Raw genomic sequence first — 27,051 nt, 5'->3', positions numbered from 1 at the left:
GCAGGACCCTTTGAGTATGAAAAATCTGCACATTTATAACACATTTCTAGTTAACATGAGTCCTCTACTACAAAGTAAAATAATCTGGCCAAATAATAGAGAAAATAATTAAATTTGTTGGATTTTAGTACAAAAAATTAAACCCATTCTATGACACCATAAGACATCAAACATAAGCCAACATTCGAAACATGTTTGTACATAGACTCCAGAAACCTGGCATACAGGCAAGATGTTTGATTGTCCCATTCAACCAGAACTCCATCTGAAAGGCTGGTGATTGGAGGCCAGCCGCCCGCCTTGTCATCTGATTACCCTCAGCTTCGTTAAGGTTTTCTGGACAGCAGAGTCATCCAAAGGTCACACATGAAAGAGCTGTTTGATCACAGAGCAGTCTGCTCATTCCCACTACAAATGCTTACAAAAGGACTGTGCAAACTGTTCCCAAAAACAAAGAAGAGATGGAGATAGTCAGAATATGCAAGATGTTATGGTCTTTGAAAGTGCTGACTATGATTCTTGGAGAATGGCTGGACTGTTTCCAAAATGTCATCACTTCCTTCTCTCTTCTACACTAATGTTTTGTAATAATGGTAAATAATTCATTAATTGTCAGCCTTATCCAATAGAGCAGATGTTCCCAAATTGTGCTGTTCTCATGTTTTATGTATCACAATGAAATCAATGCATGCTATAAAAGTCGATTTGGGCCGATAGATGATGCCATCGTCGATCGCCGATAGCTGACAGACATCACAATGTTAAGCTGAAGCGCGGAAAGGAAATTAAGTGTACTACAGAAACCCTAAAGGGAATAAATAGCCTACAAGATGGGAGGATAAAGATAAATATTTCAATACTTTTTCTTGAAATTATATCATTAGGTAAGTAGAGGCGACTTTATATAAATTGCGGGCATTAACACATCCCATTCGGCTTTGACTAAAAAGGTGACAACCTATATTGGAATTATTTTATTTTTTATTTTTTAACAAATCAAAATAATCAAAGCCATTACATGCAGCTGTAGTCAATGCTTATGGAATATAATGTTATGTCCATGTTAAAACATGAAAATCTAAGCACAGACATATACATATTATTGTATCATCCTTAGTTGTCAAAAAAAAAAAATTATAAAAGAAACATACACCTTGAGAGAAATGTACGTAGACATCTGCTTAGGAAACATTTCCATGAAGTGGTAACTGAAGAAATGTTTGTAGTGAACTAGTACCTTAACCATAAGGTTATGGTACATTAAGACCTAGAATTGTAGATTCTGATCTTTTTAATCGCATTAGAAAATTAATCCAATCCAGGATCCTGTTTCCTGTGCTTTTTAGCTCTGTCTTAGATCCAGAGCAGATATAAAGCCGGAAGACAGCTGGCAAAGTATTTATATATTTCTGGCAACAAACCAAGGAATTTAGAAGCAGTATCGCATAGTTTGGTAACAAACTTTGCATAATGTTCAACATATCTGAAACAAGATTATTAACGTTAAAAGCAAAGGTATTATTGATTTTCAGGCAACAATACAGTCAAGGTTTAACATAAGTCCAACTGTATTTATCATAAGATATCTCATACCATAAAACAATATTGACATATAAGAACACATCAACACATATACGTCCACCTTGCAAAACACAATTTTGGCGAGTCTCCTCTCACTGTTTCTCCATTTCTTCTATTCATGTTTATGGTGTTCATGGCTTAGTTCCACTCCATCTCATTCTGCATTTAAGGTAGGCATCTTGATTGGTAGAAGTTGGATTAAAAAGACTTTTTTATTTCTCCTGTTCCTTCCTCAAAACCATATTCCTGATAAAGGCCTGCTTGAAAAAAAACTGTCAATAGGATGTCATAAGAAAAGAGGCTAAAATATGTTAGGTTCCTCCTTTAATGAAAGGCTATGGGAATTTTCCACTCATTTTATTAGCTATTATACGAATGTCCTAAAACAGAAAGAAAGAAAGAAAGAAAGAAAGAAAGAAAGAAAGAAAGAAAGGAGGATACCGAGGATAAAAAGAGAGGTGAGGGGGGAGAAGGAAAATGCAAAAGATAAAGAGAAGAAGAAAAGAAAAGGAAGAAAAGGACAGTGGTACGGAAAGAGCGTGAGGTGAGGGGAGAGAGTCTACAAAGGAGTGCTTGTCAAGCTGCCTGGCGTGTGAGAAACCCAACGCCTCGCTGCAGATGTGGCCAAGTTTATTTAACACCACCTACCTAGTCCAAAAGGGCTCACTATATCCATTCTTATACTACTCCACCCTAAACCTCCTCTCCTACAGTCACTCTACCCACCAAGGCGATCAATGACCATGCTATCCATTTTATGTCTGACCCAATGTTTCCCCAACAACTTCAAGGTCTACCCCTCAATATGACTCCCTGTCATGCTGCTGAACTCTGCACAGCAAGAACCCATCTGCAGTCTCCATGTGCATTCAGACATCTTTGCCCTAGTCAAGACTTTGTGTTTGTTGTTTGCCTCTCTTTGACCCTCAAAAACCAGTCACAGTGTGTCCAGAAGTTCCCCTGCGCTTAATTCAGTTCCACATCACTCTAAGGTACTGCCAACTCAAACATTGAAAAGAGTGAATATAAGTGAAATGATTTGGCTAGATTTCTGTTGGAAAACTAATAAATTAAAACTTGTCTGCGGTCAGGTGAAAGTTTAAACTATGGTCCACAGTGACTCATTGTCTGAAAAGGTCTTGGAGGACAGTATTACACTTGGGTTTTGATTTCCAGAACAATCCAAAACAGTTCAAATAACCAGTTCACAAGAAATATGCACTCTGTCACCAGGCTGTACATCACAATTAGGCACAGTATCTGATATATTATTAAGAAAACAAAAAAAACTAAACAAAACTGGCTTGATCCAGCTAACTGAATAGAAGTCTTTAGCAATCATAAAGGCCAAAAATATGTATCTTATATCTTATGATGTCTTATGCATCAAAACACACTCTAAGCAACTACATGTATTGTTGCATTTCAAAATGCATCAGAACACAATTTATAAAGCAGTGCAATACAGCCATGTTTTACAATCTCCGTGCAAGGGCTACTACAGAAGCCATTAATATGTAGTGTTTTCTTCAGCCAGTTTCCACTGCCAGGACAACTGCCATCAATGCAAAGCAACAATTGGTCTGACCATGTTATTAAAAGTTAAACTGTCAACATTTTTATAGCTAGCTAATGGAATCACATGTCATTCCTGCTCCTGAAGGGCCACCTTCCTGCAGAGTTCAGCTTCTGCTTCAACACAACAGCCTGAAAGCTTCTATGGAGTCCAGCAGACCATGATTAGCCGGTCCTCATCAGGACGGCAGCCATCCAGAATCAGCACTGGACACCCCCGCATTTGAAGATCTACTGTATCAAAGTAACACAAGAAAGCACATCAAGAGCACACAACAGGACCATGCAGTTGCCCAAGCATCTAACTACTTGCCTAGTTTCTGACCGAATCCTGGTCAAAATCTGAGAGTAAAAATGATTATACGTATGTCATCTTGTCTTTGAAAGTTGCTCTTGACATTAGAAGTTCAACTGGTAGTCCACATAAACTGTATTGTGAGTGAATTTAAGCACAATATCAATTGAGATTAGAGAACATAAGGAATTTATAAAGCACATGAAAGTACCTACTGATATAATATACTGGACTATCCAGTACCACACTGTCACATTAAGTCAAAGAAATTTCTCTGTTGCTAAACTGAAAGATGCAGGAAGTCTAAAAAAAAATGGAGAAGGTACGTGTGAAGGGAGTACATCTTTTCAGTTGAAACAGGGACACACTCGGTAGGTCCACAAGGACAATAACATGACTTGGGAATAGTGTTTTCACTCATTTACATGACAAGGATGCACAGCGGTTGCTGGTTCCACTTTGTTTGGGATGTGAAAGACTGCTTTCTTAAACGACTCTTGAAAAGAAAGCTTGTCAGGCTAGGAACGAAGGAATTTTACACCAACCTCATGCCAACTGGATTTAAAATGAGTTTGATTATTGAGGCCATCACAAAGACCTAAACCATCGAACTCAGACCAACTATGTTTAAACTGTAACACAAGAGAAGACTCAATTGGACTATTATTGATTTCAATTGTCCCTGAGCTTAAACACTAGGCCAGCAACACCCCAAAATGACAAGAAATCTTGTAGTAGTATGTTAAGATGGATTTGAGTTAAAGACAACCGGAATTCAACCCACAGTGAAATTTTGGCAATGTGCAACATAAAGCAAGTAGGTTACCCGGTAAATTTTCAGCATCAACACAATTGTCTTCTATGGTCAGTTTACCCGACAACTACTGCCATGCCAAAATGACAGTGTGAGAAGAATCTTCCCGGGAAAGTTAGGTTAACCATCAACATGTGTATAGCTACCTACCAGAATAATAACACACCTGGTTTTCAGGGGGAAGTCGTGGCCTAGTGGTTAGAGAACTTGACTTCTAACCCTAGGGTTGTGGGTTCAAGTCTCTGGCCGACAACACCACGACTTAACCCCCACACACAGTTTGTGTGTGTTCACTGCTGTGTGTGTGCACTTTGGATGGGTTAAATGCAGAGCACGAATTCTGAGTATGGGTTACCATACTTGGCTGAATGTCATGTCACTTTCACTTTAATGGCTAGGACATTAGAAATCAAATCTATAGCCCTCTACTTGTGGCTGTTACTGCTGCAGTAATGGAACAACAATGCACACTACATATGTACACCTGGGCCACATGTTTGCACTGGCCAAGTATTAAAGTCTGCATATGCTTCTGGCACTGCAATAGTCATGTTGTGTGCAGTAAAACTATATATCTGTTGGGAGGAGGAACAGAGAAGCGATAGTCTTGTACTTTGGTGAGTTATGACAGGAAAAAGATTCTCAAAAAGGACTCTCAAATTGGGCTGTGACATGCTTACTTTAATCATGAGCTTGCTGCTGGTGAAAACCAAGCGTAAATTACAGAACAGACATTCAATAAGTTCATTTACAAGATCACTGTGGCTGAACGTCCATAAAAAGAGGGAGTGAGCAGAAAGTCTTTAAACAGGAAAATTGTGTTCATCATGAGTACTCATAAAAGTAGATGGATTCATAAATGATCTGACTCCTTGATACCATATTTGGTGAAAATCACAGACGATAAGACGTCACTACTCAGATACTCGGCCACCAAAAATTACGAGTTTCCTTATATGAACAAAAAAAATTTAATTAAAGATTAAATAATGATTTGTCAATTCCTATTGATTTACTGTGATATAGAGAGCCGCGAGTTGAAAGCCCAGCGAAAGTCAACAAGTGGCCTTACCGCAGAGAGCATTTAGTGGTAGCCTTCTCTTCTTCTTTTGCATTACAGATGGCTGAAATAATCCATAATGCAGACATGTTCTTTTTCAACATCTACCACACTTTCCTGACTTGGACAGGCTACATTTCTCAGGTCCTGCTGAGGGCATTCAATGAGGACTGTAATTAACAGGCCCGGGGCCTGGCCTGCATTACTGAGGGCAACAAGAAGGAAACGACTGGCTATTACTTCAAGACCAAGGGTCTGTTAATCAGCCTATTAGCGTTTAATTGAGGGTAGTTAATTAGAGAGGCCATGGGGGTGGGTGGCTTGCATGGAGGGAAGGATGGTTAACAGGGTCTGACTGTGAAAGCAGCTGGCTAGGCAACCTGAGACTATTGTTACTGATATGTTTACACAAGTGACTGATTGGAAAGACAATTAGCCTTAATTATACCTACATATTCGCCCTCGCTAAACCTTAAAGAAGTTATGTATTATACCCGCAGCATCTTCAAATAGGGAAAAAGCCAACCGAACACAATTCACAACACATTTACAGTAGGCTAAGCCATATTTAGCAACTCCTTGACAGGCAGTAACAATAAATTCTATATTGGGATGATAGGAATAGTGATAAACTGATTCACTGGCATCCAACCGACTGATTAATCTGTTTATTTTTAGGCTAATTTGAGATAAAAAGCATCCATCGGCCAATGATAAAGTTTCACACGGCCAGTTAACAAACTGTAGAACTGGTCACACAATACAACTACTACTAATAATAAAAATGTTATTCTCTTTATTCTTCTTATTATTTTTATTAATAGAAGGTATTAATCATTATATTATTAAAGATAGGACATGCTCTGCTTGTCCAGCAATACCCAGTGGCTTTACCTCTCTCTCTCTAAAACATGCACACACACTTATACATGCACCATAGGACTGTCCATTTCATCCATGCATGCTCTGCTCTGCTATAACAGAAGCTGAGACCAGATGCTTATTATATCCCTTTTAAGACTTCCAATGGATTTAATGTCATGTAATAAGCTAAGTCAGCCATTCAAGTCAACTGGAAAGCAGCTCTCTGCTGGGACTAACAGTCTTACTTGCCTATACTCTTTCTCCCTGCTCACTTCCATCTAGAAAAAATGACAGAGGCACAAATCCAATAAAGTCCTTGACAAAGGCTTTATTCTTGCAATCAGATGCCAAATAACACGTGATACTGCTCATAGTGAACTAGCTGCCACCTCTGATTAACTCTGTTGGACTCAGTCAGAAATAACACAAGAGAACCTTGTGACACATTCCACGCTAAAGATGACATGTGCTGTGATATCTTAGTTGTCAAGAGAAGAAGGGTGGAGACTGGACACTGCAGGGCGGCCTCATGCTGGGTTGACCTGACTTCGTCTCCCTGAGGAAATTAAGAACACGTTCTCTTTACTCAAAAATGTACATGCTGGTCATAATGCCCAGAGTGGGACAGATTAAGAGCCATGCCTTTTTTGAGATACAGTACTGTTAAACTAATTACAAAATAAATCAACATGGTTTCTATTAGTGTGGAAGTTTCTCAAGAACTAGTCCAGGTTTTATTTCAATAAAAATAAAATTAAATAAAGAATGCTTTTTTATTACAACATTTTCATAATTACAATTTTCAATACAAGTCTCAAAACCCGATTGCCAAACAAACCACATTATTTATTTAAATATTATACACCATAAATACAACATGTCAATACAATTAAAACATTGTATTGAGAGTACAGAGAATCATCTAGGACAGAACTACAAAATGAAAAAATGGAAGAAAAAAAAAACTCCAGAAACATTACAGTAATGAGAACTATATTGGAAAATTTAATTAAATTTAAAATTTAAATTTAAATGTAATTGTTTTTAAAATATGCAATGTTGCACAATAAAAAAATAAATGTAAATGTTACAGAATAATCTAAATTGCTTCTGCAAAATATTCTTTCTTATGTTTTAAGTTGAAATTGTGCATGTTTTTATAAAATGTACCCAAACAACATTAGGGATATGTCGGTATCAAATTTTCTTAGAGCGATTATTTGCTAATGCTTTTATTACAGTTTATGGTGTTATCACTGTATTGAAATGTAGTTTAAAAAAAGTGGTCATAATACAGTATAACAGGTTTAATAACTTTTTAAATACAATAAAACAATACAGAAAAATATATAAGTTAAAAGTTTTACACAGATTAAAGTGCAAAAGAACTATAAAGACCAATAGCTATCACTTTACAATAAGACCTCATTAGTTAATCTTAGTTAATGCATTAACATTCACAATGAGCAATAGCTACATTTGCTACAGAAGTTATACATTTTTTTTAAATACAAGTCTTAGTTCATGTTAGTTCATTAAATAACACAGTTGCAACTTTCAATTCTAACAACGTTTTATTTAATATCGGAATACCTAAGATTAATGAATGCTCAGAAGAATTTTTCATTGGCAGTTTATGTTAACTAATGAAGCCCTAATGTAAAGTGTTAATGAACAACAAAGAATCAAAACACTTTCAAACAATATCTAGAGCATGCTGTAGTCCAGAATAAAATGTTAAAAAAGTTTGAAAATGAATAGCCTATTAAGTCTTAATATTTAAGTATTTGGTGCTGTGTTGAACAACACAGCAAATCCTCAAATCTTAATGGCCATTTAAATCTATTTAAATACGATTTTAGAAAGTAGCAGCTGCTTTATTTATGGGGTTTCCAGAGCAAAGTCTGCATTTTCTGCAGTTTAGTGCCATCTGTTGTCAGAGAGTGAATGTGCTTTCATTCAGTGTTCCCCCATGTGCTTCTAATGCGTGCTTGTTTACATCAGAGCTCACACGTCTTTCAAGCAGCATACAGCAGTGTTGTGCATTTTGACCAGTTGATGGGAAAAGTATTCTTAAAATGCATCCCAAATTCTGAGTAATTGGTAATGTATAATTATTCACGGTATTTAGAAATGCCCATGATAACTATATTGTGCATATTCATTACTGTGATATATCGCATTACCGAATACCAGCACATGTCTAAACAGCATTCACATAGAATTGTGATCAGTGACCGGTGAATTAAGAAATTAAAAACACTTTGAATCCAAGCCCTTTCTAAACCACTCCACTCCACCCAAAACAAAACCAACTATAAAACAAAATTACAGCTGTGTGATCTACAAGGTCCTTCTTAATCATCAATGGACAAGAATGACTACAACCAGTTCAACGGATTGAGGACTCATCTACATGCTAGAAATGGGCCCCATCCTCTCCAGACTCTTAACATATCTATTCAAGCAGACACTCTTTTCATGTTGCCACTCACCCCTCACGCCATTTAACGCTACATCTGACAGCGAGCACACACTAAAATAACTTGGGTGTCAAGTGGTGCACTGAGGGTAATCTTACAGCTATATGGAGTCAGAGAAAGATAAGGAACCACTGGTGTTACTAGAAGGCTGCTGTTATTAAAGGTACACTCACATACATTATACAATTGAAGCAAAATTAAACCTAGACAATTATTTTGCTATTAAAAACATCTGTCCAAGAGCTCTCATATTAGTGACAAGGAGGAAAGTTGCAAAACTAGTATGACACGATCTTTAGGAAATAAAAAATAAAAAGCTAATTAAAAGTGATAATCAATATATATTGATAATATTATTCATTACAAAATCAAAAGTGAAAGTGACATGACATGTGGACAATTACGGTGACCCATACTCGGAATAAGGGCTCTGCATTTATCCCATCCAAAGTGCACACAGACAGCAGTGATTACACACACACCCGGAGCAGTGGGCATCCATTTTTTGCTGCGGCACCTGGGGAGCAGTTGGGGGTTCGGTGCCTTGCTCAAAGGGACCTCAGTCGTGGTACTGATGGTGGGACAGAGCGCTGTACATTCACTCCCCCCACCTACAATCCCTGCCGGTAAAAGACTCAAACCCACAACCTTAGGGTTATGAGTATGAATCGCTAACCATTAGGCAACGACTTCCCCATCATGCCCATCATAGCATATATTTCTCAAATATTCCCAGCCATGCTTAATTCTTGTTTATAAAACAACCAATATTGTGTTTTGTTGGGAATCTTGCTTCTTTCAGATGGCAAACACTGGCATCTCAGTGGAGTTGCTTTTTAAAGTCTGTTTGTTTTTCGACCTCTGACCTTTGTCTGTCTGCATGCTTTTACAAGGTGACATTCATGACCTGGTCTATCTCTATGACCTCTTCCTACCCCAACACATCCAATTCTTCTGAAAACAGCCCAGTTTTTCAAAAACACGGTTTATGACAAAAACACATTAAACAAGAAGCAGCTGAAGGAACTATAGCCATGTACTGCGCTTCCATCAACCCCTTAGGATGAGATGAAATAGAAAATGTACTTTAGCTGTACCGAACAGCATATTTAAAGGTAGTGTGTGTCATTTTATTGTGGTCAAATAACTTTCTATCCCAGCTAATTGTTCAGAGACAGCTATGAATAACCCATTTGTGGGTTGATTTCCCAGAAGAGTGTAAACACTGTGATTCTGTGTTTTTTATTTGTTTTTTTTTACTAATGTGAAGACAAGTGACTGCAATTATTTCGTAGGCATCCCAGTGCTATACAAACAATCACAATTTAAAGCTAGCTGAGGTCTGGCATAAAGATTATTTTTCCAAACACAAGCGCTCTGTTCAATCACATGCATAAATCAAACTGCTGCAACACAACTACAATGTTTTAGTGTGCAACAGTGTGGGGTGCAAACACACCACCATTTTTTCTTCCTGTTTTACATCTTTTTTTTATGAGCAAATAAATGTCTTCAGCGAACAAGGCGCTATTCATCTGCTGAATTATCTGAGCCTGCCTCTCTTGTGATTAACAGGGACATCTGCCATGATACTCCTCCATCGGATGGCCGTGGGAGAGTCTGGATCTTTATGGGTATGTCATGTACGTGCACATAACATCGCTGAGGCCAAAAGAAGATGAAGAATAAGGATATTTCTTGTAATTTTCCCAATTCACTCCCAGTAAGATGAGCAATGAAATGTTCCTTCACTTTCTATAAAGTCGGGCAGTGAAATTTATTTGAGCTTGTTCCTAAGGGCCAGATGTTTTCCCGACTGGAATTTCTCATGTTCGCTCAGTGAGTTACTCATCACTGCTGCTGTCAGGAACATGTGCACAAAGCCCGATGAATGCCGTGATGGCCCTGCTCACCCTATGACACCCTATCACACGCTCCGCCTGGATGCTCTCAGCAGAGATGTTGTCGCCACTCCAGAACACATTGTACTGATCAGTGAATGCTAGTCACCCAAGAGTCTCTCGCTTGAATGGTAAACAGCATAAAATGGACTCAAAGAGGTTCTGGCGCATCTTTGGTAACAAGATAGCATTATAACACCACTTTCAATCAATCAGCAGATTGACCGATTTCCGACAATTTGTTAATGTGTTCTAAGACTCTGTTTACTAGCCAAAGTTTACAAATGGGCCCTGAAAAAAGCTGAAACTTATTTTTATGTAATGCTCAATATGTGATAACAGGCCAATGTTAAAATTCTAAATACTATGTTGAATGCTTAAATCTGATTGGCTGATGAACATTCTACGGTGTGCAATTATTTGTTTAGGGAAATGCACAGCAAAAATAGTTCCAGGCAGATCTTGACCACATTACGTGAACATATGACTTTGCCAAATGATTTCATTTATTTCAAAGGTCCTTGCAACCATAAAACAGCATAATAAGCAAAACCCACAAGGACATAGACCAAGCAAATAAATATAGTATACAATAAGATAAAACACCAAATTATTTCCATGCTTTTGGCAAAAAAATTATGTTTTATTTACGGAAAGCACATACTCTCCCTCACTTTCATTTTTCCGCACATACGTTCTTTCTTGTAAGCATTTCTTACAAATGCTCACACATAGTACAGACACACACTCAGACAATACAGAAACGTGTTGTAAGGGCTGCTCTGACAAATTTATCAGTAAAATAGTTTTAGCAACTTAAAAGCTACTATTATTTCTCACTAATAACTGTGTTGATCTTGACGATGATGAACTTGCAGTTTCGCTATTAGTAGAGATGCTACTGCCAAACACTGTTAATAGTAGAGATGTTCTGATACCCTTTTTCTCTTCCCGATACCGATACCTGGTCTCAGGGTATCGGCCGATACCGAGTACTGATCCGATACCTGGGTGTGTATCTGTATATACAGCTGTATATACTACTAGCCCTGTGTTAATTGCTAGAATTATTTTATGGTGTGCTTCAGACTTATCCCTTAATAAAACATAAACATATACATGGTGAACTACTGTATTTATTACAGTATTTTTATTATCTGACATGAATTTGACAGTAATATTATTTATTTTCTTAAGCGAAAAATAACTTCAAATGCAGCCAAAAATCTAACACCGCAAACTAAAAAAGGTATTTTAGTTTTACAATATAACTGTATAGAAAACTGCAACAAATAAGTCTAGGAATATAAAAAATTATATATTAATCAGATAATCTCTTTACAACAAAACAAGTAAAAAACAAGGAACTGTCTAGGCATAATTATTATTATTAATAGAGACGAATTATTATTACTACACGGACATAGCTAAATCTACTGTAGGCTACAACAGTAGCTTAATATATTGTCAATTTACTCACGTTAAACCGAACAGTTTTCTCAAATGAAACGGTAAATTCTCATGAAGTGATGGTTCATGTGTTCGTGTCCTCATATAGTGACACACGGCAGAGACTACAAAACAGCGAGCTCCCGCGCATCTGCGCCCGTCACCCACAGAGATGTAGAATTTGCAGGAGTAATATTTAAATAGTATTTTGCAGTTTAATATTCACAGACACTAGTATATATATTTGGCTATAGTCTGGAGCCCTGCGCTTAGACTAACATGGAAGCGACTGAACGCAGCTGCGGGTAACGAATATACTCAAACTTATTACCGGTTCTACAGAGACGCTGGTATCATCACATTCTTAAATTTTCAGCACCGACTTGGTAGTGAAGTGCCAGTACTTGTGGCATCCCTAGTCGCCGTTTTACTGTCTGGTTGGTCCAGTCTGAAATACTGCTAAACAGCGGACATACTGCTAACCACTGATCTATAATATAGAAGCGCTTCACGGTCTGTTGGCAGTTTCGAACGCGATGAGCGATCCAGTCATATATAGATCAGTGCAGCTTACGCGTTATCATTTCTTCTTCGCTGCTCTAAACAGGGGTTGCTTGTGGCAACACAGCACAACTTCCTGTGTTTTCAATGCATTCTGAGCAGCGAAGAAGAACCATGCAGCGGTTAGGCAAAGCTAGCGGTCATAACTAGGTCATTTAAGAAAATGGTATCGGATCGGTATATGGGTTCATGTACTCGCTGATGCCGATGCCAGAATTTGTTGTGGTATCGGTGATATTTCCGATACTAGTGTCGGAATCGGAACAAGTCTAGTTAATAGATGCACAGACATGTGTAATTCACACACACTTAATTTGTCCATCTCTCTCTCTTTCTCCAATAACTTAAAAAACTGCATTAGTCTGCCATTAACGGCTCAAGCCTCCATTTCTAGGTCTAAAATGACATTTTGGAATTAGCAATGGATGCGTTGGATGAGACGCGCAATAAATTAATCCTACTCGCAAGAGCATTTTAAGAACAAATACCTGACAAAGGTCTTTAAGTATAACATTTGAATAATATTTGAGGTGTAATATACATTGATGGATATAATATTTTTTTACATCGACAACATGCAGCAAGGTGCTAAACCTCAAAATGACAGTAAAATTTATAGCATCAATGCACAATTGCCAAGGACTACGTGTGGTTCCAAAAGAGCTGTGGGAAAAAAGCAAATAAATGGATAATCCGTATGATGGATGAAAAAGGAAATAAATGGATAATCCGTATGATGGATGAAAAAGGAAATAAATGGATAATCCGTATGATGGATGAAAAAGTGCTGATGTAGCAAGAGAGACAGAGGAGTGCTGGGGCCTGGAGGAAGATATTTTAAACAGCAAACTCCAGCTGAGTCTAACTCTCATAGGCTATAAAGGATGGTACTACAGGGTGCTGGTTTAACAACATACAAGTGAAATTTCAATGAAAACAAAACTGCTGTAAGCAATTTTGCATTAATTCTTCCCCTGTGATTATATTTCTACTGAAAGTCATTTCTCAACTCAACATAATTAGATATGCGATACCACCTGAGGCATAATGCTCCATATTTTGATCCAAGGGAAAAGCAAGAAAAGCATTGTTACACCCTTTTCAAATCGCAGAAACATTATTGGGGTAGTTTTAAAACTGCCAATAAATCTCCTGAAGGAATAGAAAATGTTATTCCCATGTACACATGAACCAAACTAAATGCACGGGTGGGAACAGCTTTGCATTGTGGGAGAGAGTTTCTGACTATAAATTTTAAAGGTCTACTCAATAGACTGACCTAGGGCTTTGTGCTTCATGTTCCTTATTTATTTACATCCTCTGGCACGCATGCTGACTTTAATTATTCAAAAGACAAAGACAAAAGGTGACTTTCTAGGTCTAGTGCCATCCTAGAGCAAAAAAATCTTACTCCACACAACAATGAAAATACTAAACCAGTCACTGAAAACCCTTCTCAAATATCGACGTATTGTTAAGTTGATGTCCTTTAAAAAAAGAAAAAAAAAAGAAAGAAAAAGCAGAGATGTAGATGACATCCACAAAAACCACAAGGAATACTCTCAGATATCACGGAAGAGCAGCAGTTGGCATGCTCAGCACAGTCTAAAGCGTTTCCCGTCACTCTGGCCCCTTCCTCCAAGTAAGTCATACTAGCACATTTCCACCCAATGCATTAAGCAATCTGGGACTCATGTGTCCCCCCAGCGAGGCCAGTTTAATGGTCTTAATTCACCAGGCGCCGACTGCATTACTGTCGCCTTCTCAAGGGCTTACAGTTTATTTAAACGAACAGTAGAACAGTTAAGACACTTACGGCTAGCACACTGCATTTGGCTGCACTTTAATATTAGTATAAAAGCAGGCATGACGTCCTCATCCTACATACTGCATACAGTATAATGACATCAAGCACAAATGAATAAATCTTGCAACCAAAAAGTGATGTTGTCCACTAACTCTTGAAAGGAAAAAGTCTTGCAGTGAAAGCTACCATTTCGTTGAATGATGTTTCAACAACACAAAGTGAAAATATTTACATTAACTTGGCTAAATAATTTTGCAGACCCAGGCCATATTTATAACATGCTACAGCAAATTCAATGCATCAGTTGTACCACACTTGAGATTCATGCTGCTATAAAAGCAACCTTTGTAGGGCTGACTTTCTATGCATCCTTAAAAGTGACCACTGGGAACTTTTGGCCTTTGTATACAGTCCAGGTTTTGTTCCAAGGTAAAAGAGAGCCTTCTGACCCAATGCCAGCCAGGAAGGATTCCTTTACAAGTCAGTAAACAACATCTAATAAATTACAATGAACAACCAAATGGAGATATTCTGAAATAGCCAGGCCTCAAACATCAAGTTTTTAATATATTTTTATTTAAAGGTATTCAAATGTTCAGCACTGGCTTGTGCAAGTGTATCTTTCAGGATGAGCTCTTATTTGTAAAAATCTTAGATTTAACACTGTGTCCTAACATGCTGCAATACATTAAAAGTTTCTGTCCCAACCAGCCATGACTGTGACAAACAACAATGCATTACACATCACACCAAAATCTCCATAACTGTGAATGTATATCATATACATTATGGTTGGCTAATTTTGCGCCACTATGCATAACATTTTAGTTTATAGCATGGGAAGGTAATCATAAATAAATTTCTAAAGTTGTTGCATTGTGTCTTGATTAGGCCAGCGTATCAGGCTTAAAACAGGCACTTACCTCCATTATCCAGTCATGGATCTGCAAACCCCCTTCTTTATCCGCTGGTCCATTCTCCACAATCTTCGATACAAAGATTCCTTCATTTGAATTGCCATCTTTATCATCCTGCAATCCAAAAACAAGGCAGCAATATTTAGCTAAAAAAAGATCCAATAAATCTGAATTACCATCCAATAAACCTCTTTAGTAAGGGTTAAAGATGCAAAATAATTTTATTGCAAAATAAAAATAAAATGAATAACAAAGGACAGGTTTAAAGCACAAATAACTGTATGCAGATGTACAAGCAATGAGGTTAATCAGCTTTTCTGCAAATGCACTGTCAAATGATAGACATATTGTGTTCATGGGAGGATTATGGAGTTAAGAGATGATGATGACAAAAAAGATGAACGACATTCATTATATGAAACTATAACCTAGACAGGAAGGTTATAGCAAAGCCTCTGCCTATTGCTGAACTCACCCCTCAACCACATCACACCACATTAACTCCCATGTTGCCATGTTGTTTGACACTGTGCTGTAATTTTTAATGGAATCTTGGGAAACCACAGGAAGTCTTACTGTGAACTCTGCAGTTAATTATTGTAAGCCCTACCCTCTTCCCCATTACAACAACAACAACATTCTTATTTACCAGATGATCCACTTCTAACAAATGTAGCCATGTTTTAGAATAAAATTAAATGACATGAACTCTAAAAGTGACCTGACATCCTGAAGATCCGATACTCCAAAAATATGTAATATTCAAATACAAAATATACTAAATTAAATGTAAAACATATGATAAATATGTACCCAATCAGTGCAGTGATTGACTAATCAGAATCAAGTATAACAGAGAGAAAAAAAATGTCGCTTCCAACAACTATTGCCACAGATCTAAGGTCTTACAAGCACAGAGGATGGATGGCATGTCAAACATTTGCTAGGGAGGGGTCATGGCCACGTTGAAGTAGTTGTGCAGTTGCTAAGAGACACAGCCATTTGTGTCACTCATTAGTGACTGACCTCTTCCAATTACTTTAGCATTAACTCAGCCATAGCAATTTGTGCTTTATGCTATAACAGTAGCAAATTTTTATAAATAAATAAAGCCTTGTCATTGTGACGAGGCTACATCTGGGTTTTAGAAGAAGCCCTGGAAAATTGGCTCTAGTAGTACTTTTCCCTTTTGTAAGGTTTTGCAGCAAAAGTCCAGTTCAGACCAAAGTGCGTCATATTTCTATTTCAGACAAACCACAAACAAACATTTCTTAAAGGTCCCGTTTTTCGTGCTTTTTTGAAGCTTTGATTGTGTTAACAGTGTGCAAGATAACATGTGTTCATGTTTTGCGTGTGAAAAAACAGTATTTTTCACACAATTCACCTATCTGTATACCGCTGTTTTCACTGTCATAAAAACGGCCTGATGAGTTCCTTGTTCTATAAAGTCCCTCCTTCAGAAATACGTAACGAGTTCTGATTGGGCCAGCGGTTCATGTGTTGTGATTCGACAGCAGCTGAGCGCAGGCTGCCCTCCTGGAAACGCAATTGGACTAGTTTTGAGAAGCAAGTGGCAAGAAGCAAGCGAATCCGGCATTAAACTGATTGAGATTGAGGAAGTTGTCCTCAGCAAGCTGTCCTCAGCAAAATGTGCTGCACATAGTTTTACATGTGGATTATAATTTTCGGGAACCGAGTTAAACATAAATTGTAACCATTAATCTCCAAGTACAGCGTCCCTGGGAAGGCCAAACAAAGATGATTGGACTCCGAGATGAAAATAACAGCGTTTCAACAACATGGCGACAAACAAAACGCAGCTCTTCCTCTTCTCCGTCGGAGCGCAACAAGACCATGCCCCCTTTTTGTGAATTCATGTGGGCGGATGTTAGTCAAAAAACTGTTTTAGTGACGTCATTACTGCAGGAACTAGAGGGATGTAGTCCAAACGGGTCAATTTTTGTAGGCGAATTCTGTTAAATAAAATATCTCGCTTGGCATTGAACTTTGAGCTTTAGAATTGTACAGATATTATTTATACTCTTACAACAACATTACACACTAACTAAAGTTTAAAACATGGGATCACGAAGAATGGGACCTTTAAAGGGTTTGGTGCTCATTCACGCTGATATTGATATCACAACCACCAGGGTGGACCGACGTACCAAGTGGCACTTTATATGTTAGATATCATTTCTGTCTGTATTTTCTCATTTGCCAATACCATTTAAAGTTATTTATACACTGAGAACCTGAAATAACCTAACAGATATTAAAGTGTCATATTTTGTTGTTTATCATCATAATAACTGAGTTTGGATTAAGACTATTATACGTTTATTTATTTTAATTTTATATTTTTATGATTGAATTAATTATTAGCACAAACCCCTTGGGAAACCCTGGAGTAGATAAATAACCTGTGCTGCCTTGGACAACCTGGGGCTGAAACAGGAAATAGAATGAGCTAATGACAGAAAAGACAAGGGTGCAAATCTCTCTAAACTTACTGCACATGGCCTTCCTCCAATGATATTGAAGCCTAAAGATCCAGACTCACGATGGAGTATAGCCATGACACTTTTGGTCTCTCCACCCTGTTAAAAGAGGAAACCATATAAATGACCATCAATTCACACATACTTCTATTCAAAACTTTTGAAAAGTGAAAAAACAACAACAATGAAATTACTAAATATGTACATTTGGGAAGTAGAAACATCTGAGCTTCCAAACTTAATATTTCAAATCTAACCCTTTAGGGTGTGTTTTTATAGCACAAGCTCTTAAATCAGCTGTAGGTATCAAGGTTTACATTTGGCTGTGACAAGTAAAGAGGTACACCTTTTAGAGTCATTAAACATCATGTTCTGCAATCTACATGATTCCTCTAAGTTTAAAGCATCTTGGAAAAGGAGCTGTCAAGTGGCCGGGTGCTTTAAGGGTTAATGCCTTGTTCCCTGCTCTTTTGGTCGAGTATATTAATACATTTGCAGCAAACGGCTCTCTCAACAGATGAACGATGGAACGCGGAGAAACAAGTGGTGTCAGCATTTTATTCCACACTTAGGGTGGCACTGCATAAAATCAGCAACTAAAGCAGCTGTCATTTTTGTGTGCCACAGAAGACAGTGTCTAAATATAATACTGACATCAATGGCATGCATGTACTGTACAGAGTTCTCTTTGCTATCTTTACTGAGTGTATGCAATGTATGCCTCCTAGTAAGGAATGCACCCCACTAGACCAGGTCATGGGAACAAGTCCCAGAATTCCATGGGAAACAATGTCTGTAGAAGGCAGCGACTCCACTTAAAATAAATGCACTTCACTGTTGTTTAGTCAGGGGTTTTCTGCTAATATGATTCAGTTTTTTATTACTTCACAAGAACAGGGTAGCTTGGTAAATAATACAAATGTGAAATGATGTCAAAGGATGACTCATCTAATGAGTAAATTATCTTGAATTAAAAAAAACATATGCATATATAACGCATAATTCATGCTGAAATGCTCTAGTGGTGATTCAAAAACACTTGTGATATCATTTTTCCCCTTCTAGAGCAGCTGGATCAACAGCCCAGCATTCAGCAGACAGGTCCAATCCTGCAAATGTCAGCTCCCCATCATCACCCTCATCATTTCCCAGCCCTGCGTTGCTTCCCTCACTTGACTGATGAACCATGTGATGGGAACAGCAAGGGAGACTACATTCCCCAGCAGGAAGGCAGTTGGTGGCACTAAGACATCATTCAGAGCCCATAAACATGTTCACTCATGGGAGATTGCCTTAGGATCTCATGCTCCTTCATAGAGTGGTCAAGAGAGGTTATCTGTCACAAGTGTAACTCACTGACATTTTTCCATGCTCTGATGGTGTCCTGGGGTGAGAATATATTACAGCTAATCTGAAGAGCATCGCACATGCCAGAAGTTCTCATAGTACTTGATTTAAGGCATGGCAAGGACATACAGAACTAAGAAAAAGTGTCATAATAAAGTAAATAAAATAATAAAATAATTATTTTTAGCAGGTAGAGTACAAGAACCACAATATTACTTTTACCATTGCACAGCACAAGTTCTGATAAAATAGTGTATTTTTGTTACATTTTATTATCTTATTTTTGAAGTATGCTATCATTTTAAGTCTAACGTGGAGGACATCCTGACAACGGCAAACATCTGACCAATCAAAACATAGATATATTAATAATAAAAATTTAAAAAACGTATGTGTCACAACAAAGAATGCTGGCATTAATATCAACGAACAAGAAAGCATATAATAATAGGAACATGAAATTCCCCATGGAGTCTTAATATAAACAGAAATAATTATAAAATTCTAACTTTTAGCTTCGCCTGCTCTGGGTTTCTTTCGTAATGGAAAAGTCGGCGTGTAACTGTAGTCTATGGATTGGAACACTTTTGATCACAGATGTAAAAGGTTAAAAGACTAGATGGCATACAGCAAAAAATACTGGGCATGTGCACATCAATATAGTGAAATTTTCCTCACACTGTACAACAATAATTACTATTTTTGCATTATTGTAAGGGGTAGTTTTATGGTTTTTATGGTAGTATTATGGTAGTAATTATGGCTATTATAGACGTTAATAAAACAATATAATAGGTAGAAAATTCAATGTATTGTTAGCTTCCGGTTTTTGCTGTATCCCTTCTAGCCACAACCAACGTGATACCATAAACAGTAAAAGAAATGGACACAGCGACCCTATTGGATTCAACGGAGAAAAATGAAGTCAATTAGAAGCACGCACTTCCTGGGGGTCGGGCGTACTGCGCAGACTCAAACTGAGCTTGATGACGTAGATGTCACGTGAGCAACCTGTAAGTCTTCTAATCGCTGTGCGAAGAGAAATCTAAATCACCCACCGAATCTTGCAGAGAAGGCGAGCGTGAACAGGAGCAAATTTTGGTACGTATTCTGATTAATTATCTCCCTTGACTTCATGCCTCCAAGGCCCCCCAATAGCCTCATAGACAGTAAAAGATTGCCTGCGAGCTTCTCCTTCTGTCCATACAGTAATTTCTCTACTGTGCGACAGAGAGTCGCTGGTTATGACGCAATCAATAGCCTATTTTTTTTACAAAAACTGCTTCTATGGGGCCATAACGTAAGATACAAGGTAATGGAGCCTTTTATACATTATCGTGTTTCTTTAGAAATAATTAATGGACAAATGTCTTTAAACGCCTCAGATGTAAAGTTATTCGCTGTCAAAGTGATGCCAAAATGAATGGGAGTCAATGGAATGCTAACAGCAGGTGGGGGTCCGCTAGCCAATGGCGGCGCCCAGGGGTGCTCCAAAAAAATATGAAACCCTGCCCCCCTGCGTAAAACGTCTGTCGCTCCGCTCCACTCATATATGCTATTCCAGGCCAGGGTTCAAGTATGCGACTTGCTTGAACTACACAAGATATAATAGTTGAATAGTTTATAGCTTAACGGTGTACGTTTCGCACTCCAGAACAGTAGGTGGCGGACGACAGACTCGAGAGAAGAAGAAGAACGACACACGATGTTTGGTTTGGCGTCGTTTGGAACTATTTTCAGTTGGCTGAAAAAAAAATAAACGAAGTCACTACCCAACTTTTGTCTGAAATGTAGCCTAAATCCCTGGATATTAATTACTTGTCCAAGCCTGTTTCTAGAAATGCAATATCACCCTTGCAATCAACAGGTTATGTCAACAAGGCTGTGATTACCTGCAGCCTGTTGCCCACTGTCCAATCACAGCCGATTTCAGTAAGTATGCCTGGTTGATATCGCTTAAAAATGTATAAAGAGTTTAAAATAACGCTTGACAATAAAATTCAAAATAAAGAGGGAGAAAGAACAACAACAACGGCAAAAAGCATATATATATATATATATATATATATTTTTTTTTTTTTTCTGAAGTAATATTACAGCAATAACAAAAACAAAAAACAGCTTCCATGTTAAACGTTGTTCTGATAACGGTCAGCACCGCCTTACAAAGTGTAACGTTACCACGAATAACTACAATCTCCGCTAAATACCATAAACTAGTGCTAGAAAAAACACACACACAGATTTCATTTAAGTAGCATAGCGTTACTTTTTAGAATCGTTTCAGACAGTTATTTCACTTTTAATTATTTGTTTATTTGATGACAGTGGTGGCCAACACTATGCTTTACCACAGTGTTATTGCAGGTTACCATAGTAAATTATTTCAAAGTTCAAAAGCTGCTGTCAATATTGTTATTTTACCTTACACGGCGGAGAAAGACTCTTGGACAGCGAGTCAATCCTGGTGCTGTATTCAGTGAATTTCTTCTGATACTTCAGCGCTGTCATCTGAAGCTCGTTATGAACAGCCGACAGTTGAGCCAAAAGTGATTTCTCTCTTTTAGTCAATTTGAGAGCTTGTTTCTTCAGCTCCTTATCCAAGCTGACAACTTTCCCTTGCAGCGCGCCGTTGTGCGCTTTGAGGGCTTTCAAGCAGCAGTGGTTGTCCAACTTCTGTTCCTTATGAGTGAGCATCAATCCGCATCCACTCTCGCATATCCCGACCGCCCTGCAATCACACGATTCACGCATGTGAGCATCCATATCTTTGAGGTTCAGCACTTCGCTGCAGCCCTTATTCCTACATCTGGCAGGGGAATAATCGCACATCTCCGCGTGCTCCGCCAGATGCTGGAGTTTGACGATCGTCTGGCAACCACGCGCGTGATTGTCACATTTAATGTCTAACTTTAATATTAAGTTTTTCAGAGGGAGGACGTGGTTGAGCTCTTTGGTGGAGATCCTTTGGCATTTGACCGGGCAGCTGCTCTGCTGGACGACCCACGGCAGCACACAGCCGGCGCAGAAGACGTGACCGCACGGGGTGGTGAGCGGATCCTCCAAAACTTTATTACACAAGTTGCATTTGAAGTCTGGGTCCACAGCCCCCTTGAAACGATCCAACTCAAATCCCATTTTTTTTAAAGGGAAAATCCAAAATAGAACCGGGCCTCCCACAGAATATTACAGGGGTTTAATCGTTCTTCGGACAAAGTCATTAGAAGAGCTCACACAAACTGAGTAGACTAGTACGAGCACTTCTACTGACTGAACTAATTGCCTGAGACTTCCTATGGGGGAGAGAAGTGTTGTCGATTTGGATACCGTAACGATCTGAAGAACTGCGCACTCAACAAGGGTTCTCAGACCACCCTACAAAGTTTTGACACTTAAGCCAAACTTAAAATGCATGAATGTTGTTCGCTAGATAACAAAATATCAGGGCAAGTGACTTAGCAAAAGGCTTGTCCAAGCACACTTTTGAAGCAATAACAGTTTGTTTTAGAGAGGTAACACTTTACAATAAGGTTCCATTAGTTAAACAATGAACACTACATTTATCACACTATTTAGCTACATTTATCACAGTATTTATTGACTTTTGTTAATGAAGATACAGTTGTTCATTGTAAATGCATGTTAATTCACAGTGCATTAACTAATGTTAACAAGCATAACATTTGATTTTAATAATGCATTTGTAAATGTTGAAATTAACAAAGGTTAATAAATGCTGAAGAACTATCGTTCATGCTTGGATCATGTGAACTAACGTAGTTAACTAATGTTAACTAATGTTAACTAATGAACCCTATTGTAAAGTGACAGATACACCAGTAGATTTAGACGGAGATAAGTGCTAGTTGTGACAATGTAAGTCATTAATATTTTATTTTTGAATTTATAAACATTAAATTATTAATGAAAATATAAAATTCCAGTTTTATATTTTATTTTTAGTTTCATATTTTATAAATATAGAGCAAATACAGAGCAGCTTAGAAACTCAAACAAGATTACTAAAAGCCCCAAAGCTAAAGATGTTCCTTCACATCCTCTCGGTCTGCATGAGTGGCCAATGATGCCTCTTTGGGGGAAAATAATAATCTGTCTGAGCAGTTTTCTAATAAATAGGAGCTTGTGAGCGTATGATTTGCCTTAAAATGTGTATTTGTGTTGAGTGTATTTTGTGTATAGAGTTTAAATAAAGCTCATTTAAATAAAGACATTTTCCATCTCGGCAGGAAGTAGCACGGTCATAAAAGCATTTGATTTGTAAATGACTGAGCGCCACAGACAGGGTCACTGGCAGCTATGTGCAGTGAGGGGACAAGAAAGGCCTTTATTTTTGCAGCTTTACTATCCTTTGTGAACAGCGTTCATCTCTCCTGCTATAGATTGATCTGAAGATGGGAAATACTTTTCTTTTGCTAATCAATATTCTGTGAAATCAAATTCCATTGCTGTGCCGTGACATAGCGATTCAATCCACATGTGCATTACTAAATAACAACTCCCAAGTTCATTACTGACTCCCGGGTATGGGGAAAATGAAAGAAAAAAAGTATAGCACGTTTGTAAAATAAATTTGTGACTTTTTTTTCTCTTCAGATGGAAATCTGTAGTTCAGAAAAAGGAGTGGCTCAGTAATTTAATATTGGCACTGATAGATGCTTTAAGTTATACAATAATTACTTAAAAGAAGCCAAAGATATCGAATATTACTTTCCAAAAAGTACTACCAACACTAATTAATTTATCTTCCATCAAGTATCATACAGAAAAACAAATATATCTGTGATAAGTATTTTTTAAGTCAGTATAATGTAAACTGTGATGTAATATAATTAAAGTCTCAGCCTTGGTTTAACCACCTGCCAAGCTATTATTTAAATGGATCATATGCAACCAGATAATTACATTACAGATGCAGAGTTTGGATACACATCATTACGTTGTAATATGAAACATTCAGAATAAACAATAGTTAGTGAAGTGCACTTACCAAAAACATAATACTTGTAAATTAGGAAAGAACTTAAGTCTTGTTTATTTGTTGGCTGTAGCAGGGAACTCAGATGACTTAGATCAAGTATGCCAGGTTAAAATAAAGATCATTAGTAAGAAGATTTGATCTATTTCTTAGGCTGTATTGGATGTTACTTAACCATTTCTCATGCTTTACATTTCTTCCATCTTAGCTCACAGGTCTATAGAAGTTTTCACCCCACCCTTCTGGATCTAATGAACTCGAATATTTTTCAAAAGAGACCCTCAGACTTCTGCAGCAGCAGTTTAAAGTATTGTAAGAAATATTGCAACTTTTTAGAATTTATAGAAATATTTTTGGTGGCTTGATGGCATGCCAGAATGTTTTTTTAGAGTGCTTTTTGTTATATTAAAGAGAGAAAAAAAGTCCTTATAGAAACAAAACTCCCACTCTTAAGTCAATGAATGGACTGAGAATTTTTTAAACCCATATAGTACTGTATAGTACTGTACTTATTTAGAGGGATACAGAAAGATCTAAATTTCTTTATAAGGGCTTCATTTGGAGCTTTGGATGCCAGCCATACTGCAGTCATCACCACTCTGCTATAGTGATGATATTAAAGAACATGCGGGTGATGTGGGATTGCAGGATCTTGTAAAGACTAATTGCTTTTCTGGATATACGTTTTCATCCTGCATTTCACGTCTGTGGTCATGAAGTCATTTGAGAGACTTGTCTTGGCCTACTTGAAGGACATCAAGGACCCTGATTGTGGACTTCAGGTGAAACCCCCATGCACTCCCCCCACTCACCATCATAAACAGCACTGTGGCTGCAGTAGTGCCATTCAAGTTCCTGCGCACCACCATCTCACAGGACCTGAAGTGGGACATTCACATTGACTCTATTGTAAAAAAAAAAAAAACACAGAAGAGGCTATATTTCCTTTGCCAGCTGAGGAAGTTCAGCTTGCTGCAGGAGCTGCTCATATAGTAATACTCAACCGTCACTGAGTCTGTTCTGTGTTCATCTTTGGTTTGGCGCAGCTACCAAATCAGTCATCAGGAGACTACAACGGACAGTCAGGACCACGGAGAGGATTATTGGTGCCCCCCTGCCTAACCTCCAATAACTTTACACCTCTATAGTGAGGAAAAGGGCTGGTAAAATCACTCTGGACCCCTCCAAAACAGCCAAGACACAAGTACAGCTTTCCCCCCCAGGCCATATTCCACCTGAACAACACATAACACATCTCAGATTGTACATCTGTAAATAATTTATCAAAACTGTCATCTGTAAATAGCACACATGCACAATCACAATTCTGTCTAGTGATATTTTCTTTTTCTCTATTTTATTATAATTTTTTTTATTGATTGTCTGTTCTCCTTATTATTAGTGTTTTATTTCACTTTATCACCTTAAATGATATGTTGTCTGCACTTTCTGTGCCGGAAGGTCCTGTCACCTAGACAAATTCGTTGTGTGTGTAAACACACTTGGCAATAAAGCTCTTTCTGATTCTGATTAATGAGTGAAATGAGAGCATGCAACGGTAAAACTTATCCCCATTTCATAAGGCATTTTTTCTTTATCATGTTTGTATTGCAGTAAACACTGGACTATGAAATGCATGTTATACACACACACACACACACACACACACACACACACACACACACACACACATACTATATATATATATACTGTATATATACTGTATATATATATATATATATAGTCATTGATGCATTTTCATATTTTCTTTCAATTCGTTTGCTCACTTGTGCACATTCTTCCACATCCCTACATGCATATGAGTCAGTTAAATTTAGTTGATGGCAAATGGACTTAGTTATCCATTCTTTTAATTTTATCAGGTCTGTAGCCTTCTGCCGTTGACCTCAATCAGAGACTCTTAGCGGTGAATCGACTTGAGATTGAAAAACAGATGTTTCCTATAGTCTGCTGTTTTTCTTTGACATTCCTTTATCATTGTAGGATCAGTTAAAAGGAACCGTTACAGTAACTGGCTTATAGGATTACTGTAGTTCACCCAAAAAATAAGATCTATTTCTACATTCTTCATGGACATTTTTAGGGTCTTTATGCTTAGTTTGTGTTCTCTGTTTTGCAGTGGGAGTTAGACAAGTCTATGCAAATCTTATGGTGACCTTGTGATTTTGTTCTTGTGAACTGGTAAGGAAATGGGCCTTGATGCAACACATGCAAGGCCACACTTGTTGATGACAGATGGTGTGAGCAAAACTCACGACAACAGAGTCATCGCCTTTATATTTCTGTGTTTATATATGGAGACATGTGAAAAATCAACAGGAACACAATTTTTAAACTTTCTTTTTTCAGTGTTTAAAAATACTTGTACTTGTCTCTGCACATTAAGCTGGGATAAGTAAGACAAAGGCTGATTTCCTCAAAAAGTGTAAACACGATTACTCCTCTATGTTTTCAAAATATTGCACTGTGTTTTTGAGAATCCCAACCAGCCTAGCACATCTACAGAGGCTCAACCAATGACGAGGAGTTCTGATTGTGTAACCATTGAGAGAAGGAGGAGTGTTCTGTTGGGTGACATTGAACTACATAGTGGGTTAGTTCACCCAAAAATGAAAATTAACCCATAAATTACTCACCCTCAAGTCATCCTAAGTGTATATGACTTTCTTCTTTTAGACAAATTCAGTCAGAGTTATATTAAAAATGGTCTTTGATCTTTTAAGTGTTTAATGGCACTTAATGTGTTTTTGTAAGAAAATTATCATATTTAAAACACAATAATCAGCTCCGTACAGATGTCGTATGACGTCAGTTTTGCGCATGCGTCGCTGTGAAGTGACGAATGCAGAAGCGCCGGGGAGAGATCAAAACAAAAAACA

The 27,051-nt window shown here is 37.7% G+C and overlaps 1 protein-coding gene across 2 annotated transcripts in view; it reads right to left on the bottom strand.

Moving 5' to 3' along the window:
* LOC132151647 (E3 ubiquitin-protein ligase PDZRN3-B-like) overlaps positions 1-22,512 on the bottom strand; it is a 98,568-nt gene extending 76,056 nt beyond the window's left edge. The window contains exons 1-3 of one of the 2 annotated variants that reach the window (XM_059559910.1): positions 21,580-22,512; positions 17,821-17,907; positions 15,314-15,421 (exon numbers count right to left, since the gene is read on the bottom strand). In XM_059559910.1, the coding sequence (XP_059415893.1) occupies positions 15,314-15,421; positions 17,821-17,907; positions 21,580-22,293 (909 nt within the window). In that variant the 5' untranslated portion in view covers positions 22,294-22,512. The remainder of the gene's footprint in view (positions 1-15,313; positions 15,422-17,820; positions 17,908-21,579) is intronic. The other variant, XM_059559911.1, reaches the window with a different exon arrangement.
* Between the last annotated feature and the right edge of the window lie 4,539 nt (positions 22,513-27,051).

This window comes from Carassius carassius, chromosome 10 (genome assembly GCF_963082965.1).
Source record: "Carassius carassius chromosome 10, fCarCar2.1, whole genome shotgun sequence".
NCBI classification, from domain to species: domain Eukaryota; kingdom Metazoa; phylum Chordata; class Actinopteri; order Cypriniformes; family Cyprinidae; genus Carassius; species Carassius carassius.
The sequence above is the reverse complement of the archived record's forward strand: the minus strand, read 5'-3'. Positions and strand labels throughout refer to the sequence as shown.